Raw genomic sequence first — 14,228 nt, forward strand, 5'->3', positions numbered from 1 at the left:
CCCCTGTACTGGAGGGCCTACAGGCTGAAAGCTACCAATTTTATCTTAGGTTTCTGGCACAGTAACTAGTAACTAGAACTATATTCTTGAGCCCGGTTATGCATGCTTGAGTTCCAGAGAGATTAGGGATATAAAATGCTAGATATTTGCAGAAACCTGATGTGGTTTTGGCAGTTGTCAAGAAGTTTAATTTCTGTTACTGGCTGTCAAGTGGATATAGATTAAAAATATATATGGATTTTTAAAAACCTAGTACCTTAACCCACCCTTTAAAATGGACAGCCTTTATGTTATAGTTATTCAGGTGATTTGATATTTTTTTTAAAATACTTTTGGCCATACACTGTTTTCACTATCTGTTAAGAGGAAATCTAGACAAAAGTTGATTCAAAAAGCTGAAGAATACCCATGGAGGTACCCAGGCAAAAATACAGTGGCATGTCCTGCAATGTAACACATGCAGTTCTGAACCACCCACACTGCTGCAGACACAGACCCATGTTGCTGCAAAGCAGCGCTGTTCTGCTACTATTTACCATTGCGTAACTGCACATTGTTACTCAACTGCATTATATTCAAGTTTCATCACAACATGAGATCACACAACGATAGGCAGTAATGGAACAGCCCAGTTTCACAGCAACATGAGTGTGGGTTTTAGATGCCTGCAGATGCACGGATGGTCCAGAGTTGCCTTTCTTATGCTGTAGGACACGTCAGCTATTACACTGAAATGCAAAATCAGTGGTTTGTGCAAGAAAGAATCATGAAGTAGGAAACAGCATGATTCTAACTGGTTGGTTGTGAAAATCTCCTACAAAATCCATGTGGATTTTGCATTTTGGCATAATATTTTTTCATGGCTTTCCTTGTAGGTAATCCTGCATTGCATGTTAGACTGGAATAGTCTCAGAGAACAGAATCTAGCAAGCAGAGGGTGTAATCCATCTTGAACTGTTTTTGTAAATCCTCACTCCAATAGAACTTGAATGTAAGTAATGCTCAATCTATTGTATCTTGACTACTTTTAATACTTTTAAACATACTTCCCAGCAAGATTATTTTAGTGATATTTTAACATTATATGAAGGGAGACTGAATGGCTTTCTCTTGCTCAATGTTCACCCTATGGTACAGAGGCATAATGCACACACTAACACACTTGGTTCAATAGGTCCCTGCTCAAAAACTGTTTTTGATCATTGCTGCTCACCTCCGCATGGTGTTCTTCATTCTGCTGTAGAACTTCAATTACCAGTTCTGCCAGGCGAATTGTATCTTCTAGCTTTTTGGCAGGTGTAACTAACCGACCTACATTTTCTGTAGTACAAGAACTTGAATTAAAATGGAGTGAAATAGGATAGGCTCAATGTAAGGCCAATAGACTAGGTGGTTAATTTAAAAACAACAGAATAAATAATAATAATAATAATAATTAATAATAATAATAATTTAAAGAATCTCCTTCATGCAAAGGTTAAAATGCTAGGTAGTTAGTACTGAGCAAACCATAAAGCCACACTGTTAAACTATGAATACAGTGCTTCAGCTTTGAATTTAAATATGTGATAAAAAGTGTTTCATTTTGGACTTGAGATTTCTAGTAACTAGCAGAAATGAGGAATTTACATTTCCTAGAGACAGCATCTTCATATAATGGCATAAACCTACTTCACAGTATTGAATTTATGTGCTTGTGCTCTGGATTGAAACCATTATTGCATTATTGAATATTATATAAGCTGATCCACAAATCAGTGATGCTGGAGTACTAAATGGAACTAATTCACCCTTGCTGTGGGTTTATGCTACTTTAAATGAAAGTTCTCAATGGCAGTAGGGTGCTCACAGAGGCCACATGTCATTCAATAAGGAACTGACTTAGTAGAGGAAGCAACCCCTTGAGAGTGGACAAGCAAGTAATGTGTACTTATGATTGAATGCCTACACAGTTATTAATAGAAGCAATGTAAAGGAGAATCCCACCCTCCATGCGTACCTCTTCACCTACTACTACTGCTTCTCTCTTCTAATGTCTTCTCTCTGTGGCTCTCCTGAGACAAGCAAACTGCAATTCCATGCACAACTACTAGGAAGTAATTCCATTTGGACTCAGGGGGACATTTCTGAGTAATTGTGCTTAGAATTGCACTGTAAGAGGTAGGCCCTTTGTTCACAGTCTTCAAAATTCACATGACTATACATTGAGACTGGGCATGAATGCATGCCTGTGTGGGATATGTTTAATCAGAAACCTAACCTAAATCAGGTGCTTGTATGGTGCCTTTACTTTTCCCCTAGCAGGACTAATAGCACCTTTGGAGTTGGGGAGAATTTAGACAAGCAAAATGTCATGGGGAAAGGGTTAAAGATACCCCTTCAGTTTCATTTTCCTAATCAAATTAGCAGTCCTTATAGTTGTCTTTAAGTAAAGTGGGGGAAAGGGAGAGCTGATCCTGGATCTTCTGTTTCACGTATGTTTTGGCTCTCTTTATATTTTATTATTTTATTACTGTTTTATCACACAGGGGGATTTCTCCCCTTCCCTTTCACATATGACCATCATGGACATATTTCCGGGTGTCAGAGAGCGCCTGAGAGAGGAGATCAGCAAAAATTGCTTCCCCCACGTGTGCAAATGCCACTGCAGCTTTAGTTTTGGATGCAGCATGCTTTTTTGAAAGGTGACGAGGACTCTTGTACATGTTAACAGTTATGTAGAAACATGTAATAGTAGCTGGGGAAAGCTGCACCTGTCAAAATTCCCTCTTTTAAAGCATTGTCTTCCTTTGCATTTGGTAACAATATATGCAACTAGGCATCCCACCACTTTCACTCAATATTGGGCACCACAACACACGGTACCAATTCATATAACTGCTCTTCCTACACAGATTTAACACAAGCATGAGAAAAAGCAAGCCAAGTTGTGAATATTTCCTTTAGCTAGAAAACAATGGAGGATTTGAAAGTGTAAGATACAGCCTCTGACCCTGGAATAGTTCTCTAACTATTCAATGATCTTGGTTATTCCAGAAGCTTGCTACAAGGAAGGAGCTACATTTATTCCAAAACAACCCTTGTCCTTGTTAGAGGTAAACATCTAAGAGAGAGGCAGTCTGATTCTCACCTTTACACCACTTTTTCTTTGGAAAGAAGAGGGTGTTACTCCTCTTCATAAGGTATATTACATGATAGCATGGGCCTCATAGTTTTTAATGGGAGTGTGTGAATGCTTCAGTACAGAGCACTAGATTTCTTACGTCATGCAAGGAAAGCAGAGAAAGGAATGGTAGTGCCAGGAACAGAGCACAACATCATATGGTCTTAAAGTTCTGACAGGCAACTATCTAGCAGCTTTGCCTTGGCTACTACAGCTCTGTTGTGGTGAAATCGCACTAATGGAGAGGTTGGTTGGACCAGAAAACTTTTAATGACACCTACAAGAATCTGTCCCTAGGCAAAATGTAGATCCCTCTCAAGCTTAAGTTCCTTTTCAACAGCATTTTCCAATACATTCTTCAATATTAGTGTGATGTGTGCAAATAGCTGAAGCACTGCTAGGTCAATGAAACAATATACTTCTCAATCATTTCATAATAATTTAAACCATACAGATTTATATTTCTCATGCAAAATGTTATGCAACAATGTTATTTTGTGCTGACGTTGATATTTGAAAATGTTGCATATGTCAGACATCGCTAGACAAAAAAAGTGGACATTTTGAAATCAATGCTATTTCTAAAAGCGTCGCACTAGAAATTACTTTAGTAAAGGTCTATGGTTGCCTCTAGCTTCTAACTATCTAAACTACAGTAAGATAAAAAGACTAAACTATATCATAACTGAATAAAAGAAAGGAAAACTATTACAGTACTTGGTGTTTGTTTAGGTATGCCTTTCAGCATCTGATTTATCATGTTAATCTGCGTTTGAGTGGGTGGAGTGGGCCCTGCTGGGGGCTTGGGCACTGACGATCGAGCTGTTCATGAATGATGCAGAGAGACAGCAAAAGTAAAGACACACGTGACTTCATAAACAGTGACAGAAAAAGATGAAAACTTTGAACGAAAAGTAAGCAGGGATGATAAAAGTACAAATGGAATAGCTGCTGTTTTGCTTATCATCAACTCAAGTACTACACAATTATGACAACAAACATTTTTTCTGAAGTCGACAGATTCCACTATGCTATGAAAATTCACAATCCAGGATGCTTAAAATTCAGTGCGAATGCTAATTGTTATTTCATGTAGCCAAGTGCAAAAAGCAGGATTTTAGTGCAGTCAATTAGTTTTCTTTTTTATAAAAAAGAACTTCATCTGCCTGTGTCAGATGTGAAATAGAATTGCCTGCCTTTTGCACCCAGATAGTACAAGAAATATTGCTTACCATGGATTGCTTCTAGATATTGTCAGATTTATTAACTGAAAAGATGACAGCACAGAAATGATTCGCTTTGCAGACTGATTGCATTAAAAAATTATAACACCATTTTGGGTTTAAATGATAGCTATACAGCATTCTTTGAGCAATTTAAATATGTACTAAAATCTCTCACTCCCCCCCTCCCCAATGTGTGGTTTCTGATTGTTTCCAGCTCATTATTTTCCACTTGGAATTCTAGTGGCTTTTATATTCTGGGTTGAATCATATATAAAAACTTGCCAGCTCTATCAAATATGTTACTTTGCTATTCCAAATGTTAGAATACTGCAAATCAGGACTTGACCCATCTGTCATATAGTTTGTGATATCAGCCTAGGGAGGATATATATATCTATATATCTATATATCTATATATAATCTACTTTCCTTCTGTATGCATACAACACATTCTTTATGGTGAATGTACTTCTCCTATAGTTTCTGTTATATTTAAGACCAACAGTTTAATAGCCAACTCACTTTTCTAAACAAGTCTGTCTGTAAGGAGTCTGGCAAATTTATCTGAATGGTCTATTGCCAGAAGTTCTTTGCTTGTAATTCCCAGTGTGTGTGTGTGTGGTGGGGGGGGGGGGGTTGAGTTTGGTTGAAGATCTCTGGTTGGTTATAATTTTGAAACTGTTATTCAAATAATATAGAATATATTATTGGGTTGGTACAAACTCTTGCCCCTGTAACATGGAATGCTACTTTTCTGCACTAGTTGTTGGTGGCAGTTCTGCACTATCTTTGATTCTGAATCCAAGTGAAGCCAATGGGATTTATGCAGTATGTCTATATGTGTGGATGTAATCTTAATCTCATCCCACCCTCAACCCTTTCTGATATGCACACGTATGAACCCCTTTGAAGTGAGAACCAGAGAGAGCCCAGCTTCCAACCCACCAATAATGGATAGCTCAGTGGAAGTGCATGTGTTTTGTTTGCATATGGTCTCATGTTCAACCCCTGGCACCTCCAGTTAAAAGGATCATAGATAGTAGGATTGGGAAAATCACTACAGAGCCTCTGCTAGTCAGGGTAGACAGTAGTGAGAGGACAGCTGGTCTTGTGGTAGCAAGCATGACTTGTCCCCTTAGCTAAGCAGGGTCCACCCTGGTTGCATAAGAATGGGAGACTAGAAGTGTGAGCACTCTAAGATATTCCCCTCGGGATGGAGCCGCTCTGGGGAGAGCAGAAGGCTCCAAGTTCCCTCCCTGGCTTCTCCAAGATAGGGCTGAGAGAGATTCCTGCCCACAACCTTGGAGAAGCCGCTGCCAGTCTGTGAAGACAATCCTGAGCTAGATGGACCTATGGTCTGACTCAGTATATGGCAGCTTCCTATGTTCCTATGTTCACAGTGGTTTTTGAGAGAGAAGAGCTGGTCTTGTAGTAGCAAGCATGACTTGTCCCCATAGCTAGGCAGGGTCTGCCCTGGTTGCATTTGAATGGGAGACTTGATGTGTAAGCACTGCAAGATATTCCCTTCAGGGGATGAAGCCGCTCTAGGAAGAGCAGAAGGTTTCAAGTTCCCTCCCTGACTTCTCCAAGATAGGGCTGAGAGAGATTCCTGCCTGCAACCTTGGAGAACCCACTACCAGTCTGTGAAGACAATACTGAGCTAGATAGACCAATGGTGTGACTCAGTATATGGCAGTTTCCTATGTCCCTATGTCCCTAGTGGTCTAGATGGATGCCTCCAAATACCAGTTGCAGGAGATCGGTAGCAGGAGAGGGGGCATGCCCTTATCCCCTGGTTACATGGTTTCTCAAGGCTTCTGGTGGGCAACTGTGGGAAACAGGTTGCTGGAACTTGATAGGCCTTGAGCCTGATCCAGCAAGACTCTTCTTATGTTCTTAATGTTCTTACTTAGTATGAGGTGATTTCATATGTACATATGATGACATCTGGTATTTACTGGGATTTCCCCTGTCTAACAATATTATTTTCAGATGAAATATCACGTGAAATGTTAATATAAGCAACCCCAGACATTTGTGCAATAGGCATGATATAAATATAGAACGTGGTAAAGTCACCTTGTTGAAAAGTTAGTAACATCAAAAAGTAACATGAGAATGAGGCCTCAGAATATATGTGAAATAGATAAATTCTACTACTACTACTATTATGAATATACTGCTTTTCAACTAAAGTTCAGAAAGCAGTTTACACAGATATTAACAAACAAACAAACAAACAAACAAACAAACAAACAAACAGGCTCTCTGTCCCCAGAGGGCTCACAATTTTAAAAAGAAAGATAAGCGTCAACAGCAACAGCCACTGGAGGGATGCTGTGCTGGGGATGGATAGAGCAAGTTGCTCTCCCCCTGCTCAGTAAAGAGAGTCATCACTTTACAAAGGTGCCTGTAGTGCCTTGGCAAGAACAGGGGGTAAAGTTTTTGCAGGGCTCCTTCTCTCTTCAGGCTGGATTCTTTTTTCATCTCTACGTCAATTACATGTTTTAAGAGAATACCAAAGGTTGTTAGAATTTCAGGCACAGAAGGGCCAGTTGTTAAACTTAATATCAGAATCATGAGACGTTTGGGTTTTCTTCACAGCTGTTATAAACCCAAGCCACCTAGACCACCCACCAGGCCTAGTTGATGAGAACTCAGGGGATGAGGTATCTGAATGGAAGCCAGACCTACTTGCTGTACCCTTGTATCACAATCTTGAGGGCCCACCCAGTGAATCCGAGCTATCAGCCTTGGAAGATGAGGAATGGGCTGCAGGAGAACTGGCACTACCAGAAACCCTCAATCCAGAAGAATTCCCACCCCCACCAAGCCCAGAAGATACTCCCTTGACTCCATCCTCTGACTCTGATGACTCCCTGGAACAGCAGCAAACAGAGAAGGAATTGCTGAGGAGATTCTTATGATCAGCAAAAAGTGGGCTAAGGGAGCCTAGCCCGCTTTTTGCTGATCGTCTGCTGCCACGGGAGCTGTGTAGCTTCCAGCAGCAAACCCTCCAAATTCCCCCTCTCCTTAGCCAAGGTTAGAGGAGCAAGCACTCCGCTAACCCGGGTTTTGTGGTCATGTATTGCACACCATGGCAACACACGGGGAGGCCCCCAGCTGGGAGGCTGCAAGCAGCCTCATGGGCTTGGGGGTCTCTCCAGCATGCCCTGCACACTTGCACGGCGCATCCTGGACTTCCGGGGGCTGCATGGCCCCTGAACCACGCAGCTCCCACCAGCCCCACGATGGAGCCGGCAGTTGTGTGGGCAGCCGATCCGGCTGCCCAGGGCTGCAGCAGTGCTCGTCTGTGGGGAGAGTGGGCTGAGCCCGCTCTCCCCTCAAAGCTCATTTTGGCGTGTCTCACTGATTGTGAGACTCACCTCACTGTCTTGCCAGAGAAGCCTGCATATAAGAAAGAGGGCATGGCTCCTTTAAATGACTGCAGCCCCTAGAAGAAGTGGAAGGAGCCTGAAAAAAAGGAATCCTGGAGCAGGCTTATTTAACAGTTCAGGCTTGAAGGAGCAATTGCTGGTCCTGGTACATCAGTACCCTTCCACAAGAAGAAGGAGGAAGAGGAGCAGTTGCTGAAGCAACTTTGTTGTAAAGCTTCCCTGCCTGCTACTGAGTTCTTGCCTTGACTCCCTGGTTCCTGACAGACTGCTTGCATGCATGGCTTGCCTCCTCCTGTATACTGTCTCTGGTGGGCCCATTCCTTCTCTGACCATGCTTCTTGCCTCCTCCTATTGGACTGCCTACCAGTACTGACCTTTGCATGGGTGACCTTGACCTTATCTTGTCCTACAGACTGCCTTCTGGCTTTGACCCCTGGCCTGATTACTATGATTTCATGCACCTGTGCTACCCTACTCTGCTCACCAGTACTTACAAAACACGACAACAATGTATATGTTGTTTTGCTATGTAAACTGATTTGAGAGGTCTACATATTATTATTATTATTATTATTATTATTATTATTATTATTATTACAATAATAATATACAATGGAATTCCCTATATGTTATATGACTACTTTTTTCTTTCTTTCTTGTCTCCCCCTCCCATTTGCTTTAGATTTGAAATGAATACATCAGTTCATGTCTGAAAACATCTTGGTCTAATTTTTCATTTCTCTTGGGCGAAGGAAGGGAAGGGAAGGAAAGAACAGGCGAGACTAGCAACACTTATGCTAAATACATTATTTCTGATTTAAAACATAAATAGGAGGTGAACTTGGCCTCACAGTCTGTCTAGCATTTCCATATGCTCCCCTGGTTGAAATTCCTTTCTCTTTAAGGGTTCCATAGTAGAGACCACCTCAGCAGGTCTGGCCTTTACCCCTTTCTCTCCATGATGTTGGAAGGTAAATGGACACTTTTGAAGAACCACTGTGGTGGACAGAGAGTTGGAACTGGAAGGTTTCTGCCTGTTATGGGACTTTTAGGAGAATAGCCTTGTCTAGGTGAACATCCTGTGGTCCTGACTGTGAGTTATCTTTGTATTAATTGACAGTAGGGATGTGCAAATTGATTCGGGAACAAATGTAGCTGATTCGAGTGATTTGGGGACAAAAATTCACCCCTGTGGTCCATTGGCTAGATTCGGGTACAAATTGAATCACACCTGATTCAATTTCAATTGATTCAAGATTCGGATCCCTCCTATTAATTCCCTCTGATTCCTAGCTTTCTTTCTTTTTAAAGCTAAGCTCTAGCCCTTGTAGAAGTGGAGTTCTGGAGCAAAATGTATGGTAACTATTTTTCAAGTGTTTGGATTCTTTTGTGTATAATAGCTTTTCCTCAATGAATCCCTATGAGGATTCATTATTTTTATTTATTAAAACATTTTTATATCACCCAAAACTTACATCTCTGGGTGGTTTACAACAGAATAAAAACAAAGTAAAACATTCGTTTAGACAAAAATCGGGGGGGGGGACACACACACATTACACCAATGATAGTCAAAATGAACAGAAGAAATGAAGGCGTATAATGAATCATCATAGGGATTCAGTATGAGTAAAAGTTATTAGACACCAAAGAATCTAAACATTTCAATATTTCTAAAATTAAAAATGAGTACCCCACTGCCTTGCAGGTGGTGGTGGTGGGTGTAATTGGCACATGACAGTTGATGGTTAGCACTGTCCAGTGACAGTCAAAATGAACAGAAGTAATGAAGGTGTGCAATGAATCCTCATAGGGATTCATTATGAGGAAAAGTTATTATACACCAAATAATCCAAACACTTGAAAAATGACTGCACATTTTGCTCCATAACTCACTTCTTCTTTTTTAAATGAAAGCTGGGGATCCGTTTTAGGGTTAGGATATGAACCCCCATTGTTTCCTATGTTGGAGATGTTCAAAATCAGTAAAAACAACAACAAATCATTAAAAATCAACCAAGTGTCCCACTGCCATGAAATCTGGTAGGAGGTACCCATGGTGGCACCCATGGGGACCTACCCACCACCAAAACTGGTGTCCCTAGGACCTTGTTAAGTGGTTCAAATCCAAATCAAATACAAATCAAATCTGGGATGATTGGGAGGGGATAGATTTGGATACAAAACAAATCAGGGGTGATTTGTTTTGGGCACAAATTGAATTTAAAAAATTGATTTGTGCACATCTCTAATTGACAGTTGGTAGCTTGAGTTGATGATTACAGTGTGACTGACAATGATGGCTCAGCCTGTACCTGAGGTTCTCAAATGCTGAGCCAGTAAGCTCCCTAAGTTATCAAAGCAACTTTTTCGACCTCCTCAAAGAAGTCATACAGACAAAGAAATGTTGAGATGAAAGCTTTCCACCCTCTTCTATTTCAGGTTGAGCACTGTAGCATTCAATAAGGAAAATTGGCAAACTCATGACAGAAACCACTCTGCAAACTGCACAGACTTTGCTAGTCCCATATTGGTCCTCTTCTGCCATGTCTGCCATCAGAGAAGTAGGAAGAAATAGTGTTTCATAGATCTAAAATGTGGATATCTGGAAGCACTGAAACAGGACATTTGATCCCTTAAAGCTGACCCACCATATAATGACTGGGAAGCACAACCTTGGGGCGGTTCTCACGATCAGCAAAAATTGGGCTAGCAGAGGCTAGCCCAATTTTTGGTGACCGTAAGAACCACCGGGCTCGCAGCCAAGCCCGGTGGTTCTTGAGCGGCAAACCCGCTCGAGAACCCCTGGTAAAAAGCAGATTTGCGGAGCGAGTGCTCCAGCAAACCTGCTTTTTACCATTGTGAGTAGCCACGGTGTGGCTTCGTGCCATGCCTACTCATGAGTAGACCCCCGGTCGGGAGGCAAAAGGCCGCCTCCCAGCTCGGGGGTCTCCCCGATATGCCCTGCGCGCTCACGCAGGGCATACTGGGGCTTGTGGGGGCTGCGTGGCCCCTGCTCCCCCCACCCCCCGCCGGCTCCATCTCAGAGCTGGCCATCGTGTGGGCAGCTGATCCAGCCACCCAAGGCTCCCTGCCTGCTCGTGAGCGGGGAGAGCGGACTTAGCCCACTCTTCCCGCTCACAGGTTAAAACCAGGTCTCACTGATCGTGAGACCTGGTCCCTTATTTTTCTTTGATTGTTTCCATATTTGCTGTGAGCAAAAACATGTTTTGGCCCAATGAGACATGATGTGTTAGAAAGAGGAAGGTCAGAGAGAATATCATGCCTGATGTGGCAAGAGGCTGTGCCTCTTAGAGTTATGTCACATTTGGCGTATATCTATACATAGTTTAATGTATTTTTATATCAAACATATTAAACATAGTTTAATGTGTTTCATTACAAGACACCAAGGATTCTCAAAATGTGACAAAGACTGATAACTGATGAGACCTCCAATGAGAAAAGTAGCCCTTGTAAAAGGACACCATGCCATGGCACCTAATATGTAGTCAATTATGTCCTAGTGGACAATTTTCATCTGAGTGATTCTCATTCAGTTACAATGTGATTGGCATGTAACAGAGACACAATTCCTCAAAGGGTACCAAAGCCAGAAGGCAACCAAACTGCACAGCAACCCCTGCAGTAACCTAACTCTGCACCGGCCTTAAATATGTTTCAGCTACTGAACTTGCCAGCAGCTGCACATTTATGTCAGTTGCTGCAGACCTAGACACCTACAGTGACCCAGATGAAAAATATATTTCAAAGCTGATTGGCATTTAGATCCTGCAGCTGTCAAATATGCCTAGATTGTACAACTTCAGTTGTGTTCTCTGTGTGTATGTGCCGGGAGCAGAAAAACTGGTGAAGAGAACGAGAGAGAGAAAATAAAACAGGACAAGACAAAGTGGCCATAGCAGCTGGCCTTATCAAGTTGTTTTTAAAATATAACCCAAGATACATGACTGTAGATATGATTGTGCTGTTGTCAGCAAATTGACCCAATGTGGTTTCCATCCCACTCAGCTATATCATCTCTCTCTCTCTCTCTCTCTCTCTCTTTCTCTCCCCACCCTCTCTCGCTCTCTCACACACACAGAGCAACAAAAAGTGTTTTTGGAAAGTAATGGGGGAGGTTCTATGCATATTTCTCTGCAGCTCTGCAACATGTACCACAACAGTGATTAAAACACCCCTGCTGATTCCCTGCTGATGCCAGCAAGTGCATATAGATGGCTCCTGCCAAACACTGGCATTGTTTCCTGGTATGTTAAGATGACAGTGGAAAGAAGAAGGAATATCAACTCACTATCTTATATTTTATTTGTAAAAGTCCAAAATCAAGACCCATCACGGCTTTCAGGATGACATTAGCAGTATTGTTTAGATTTCACCTTTTCCTTATGCATCTATGCCTATTAAAGAGGTCTCAGTTCCTAGGACTGGTTCATTATTACTTGTGATTCCCATGTGAGTAATCTGGTGCTGGCTCAGTGGTGGATGGGTAGTGCTCCTGAAGAGATCTGTGTATCTGAACTCCACATAGAGTTCAAATAAAACAATAAATGCAGCAGATAAAAACATAACTACCAAGGGATAGCAGTACAATATCAGGTTAGAAGTCTGTTGAAACAAGAACATTTGGGCCATGCAGTTGACCCAAATCTCTTTAGAAGGAGATCCATTTCCTCATACCAGAGCTCAATCGGAGATTTGACATCCTTTGTAATGTCACAGAAGAGTGCAAATCTTGAGATTGTATAAAATATTTACCTGGCACAATAAGGCATAGGAGGTAGGGATGTACAAAATGATTTGAGTTTGAAATGATTCGAGCTTGAAACATCCATTCTGAGTGTTTCAAACTCTAAACAAAACACCCTTAAAATAAAGGGCCTGTTTTGCACTCAAAACAAAATGAACCTATCATTTCGAGTGCCATTTTGGTGGGCTGTTTTTCCCTTCCTGATTGTCTGGCACTGGCTTGCGATCTCCTTGCTTCTTGGTTGGCTTGTTATATAAATCAAGTGTTGTCATGGGCAATTGTGTCCCCATTGGGTGGGAGGAGAGGGAAACACTTTGGGAGGAAATTTCAAAATTTATTCAAAGGGACTGGGAGGCAGAGAGAGAGAGAGAGAGAGAGCGCCCTTATGTAAGAAGAGGACACCTCAGAAGGACAAGAGGGAGGGAGGGAGGAAGGTTTGCTTTTGTGGTTTTTCTTTTCTCAGCACTGAGTGCTACCTATTGCTGTTATAACTATCTGGTTTTGCTGGATCTCAGATTGACAAAGGGGGGACAAAAATGAGGGAATTTCAAAATGTATTCAAAGGGACTGGGAGGGAGAGCAAGCCCTTATGACAGGAGAGGAGGAAGGAATAAGGAAGGTTTGATTTTTGTAGTTTTCTTTCCTCAGCACTGAGGATAATATGCTTGCTGTGCTAATGCTGCTATAACTATCTGGTTTTGTTGGATCTCAGATTGACAGTGGCAGAACCTGGGTGCCTGCCTGCCTTGAGTTGTGGTTTGTTTTGTTTGTGAGATAGTATTTTGGAGAGAAATGGTCAGTGCATGTCTCTCTGTGTGATATTTAGAATATAAGAGCAGCCCTGCCGGATCAGGCCCAAGGCCCATCCAGTCCAGCATCCTGTTTCACACAGTGGCCCACCAGATGCCTCTGAGAAGCCCACAGGCAAGAGGTGAGAGCATGCCCACCCCACTTTTGTGCTTTATACCCACAATAGGGAATAATGGGCTGGTTTGAGTCCCATTATATCCTATGAGAAAAACAAAAATAATTCAAATATTCATTAAAAAAATCATAGGAGTGTACGATTGCTTTGGGTGGTTGTTGGCACCCATGGGTGCTCCACAATAGGGAATAATGGGCTGGTTTGAGTCTCATTATGCCCTATGAGAAAAAAATAAAAATAAAATTCAAAAATTCATTAAAAATTGTACGAGTGTGGGGTTGGGTGGTAGGTACCCATGGGTGCCAGCTACAACCCCACCCACTTTTGGAGGTTTGAACTGAACCCCCCAGTTTGGTTCAAATTCAAACCATTGAACCGAACCAGTTCGAATTTGAACCAGTTCAAATGAACCTGTTTGCACATCCCTATTCTGATGTCATGTCCGCTGGGATTATGAGTTCTCATGTCCCAAGATATTCCCAGTATTTTTCCCACTCCCAGACTAGCTAGTGGTCATGTGAACCTGCCCATTGAAAAACCTCAATAATACTACTTCACACCTTGAGAAATCACTCATTTTTGCCTTGCTTTGGAGTATGGAATAGGCAGAAAAGCCCAAACAAGCAGATGTTCTAGAACTCTGAGCCAGGGATGTGGTTGCACAGTTTGGAGAAATGGAAGGAGATGACTCACTCACTACTTTACAGTCCAAAAGCTGAAAGCCCACACTTAGGGTTGAAGGGCT

The 14,228-nt window shown here is 41.9% G+C and overlaps 1 protein-coding gene across 15 annotated transcripts in view; it reads right to left on the reverse strand.

The window, feature by feature from the left end:
• Window positions 1-14,228, reverse strand: part of CADPS (calcium dependent secretion activator) — a 544,177-nt gene that overhangs the window by 130,056 nt on the left and 399,893 nt on the right. For 11 of the 15 annotated variants that reach the window (XM_053299049.1, XM_053299050.1, XM_053299044.1 and 8 more), the window contains one exon: window positions 1,214-1,320. In XM_053299049.1, the coding sequence (XP_053155024.1) occupies window positions 1,214-1,320 (107 nt within the window). Of the gene's footprint in view, window positions 1-1,213; window positions 1,321-3,880; window positions 3,986-14,228 lie in introns of all 15 variants that reach the window. The other 4 variants (XM_053299036.1, XM_053299045.1, XM_053299046.1 and 1 more) reach the window with 1 other exon arrangement.

This window comes from Hemicordylus capensis, chromosome 2 (assembly GCF_027244095.1).
Source record: "Hemicordylus capensis ecotype Gifberg chromosome 2, rHemCap1.1.pri, whole genome shotgun sequence".
Taxonomy (NCBI): Eukaryota; Metazoa; Chordata; class Lepidosauria; order Squamata; family Cordylidae; genus Hemicordylus; species Hemicordylus capensis.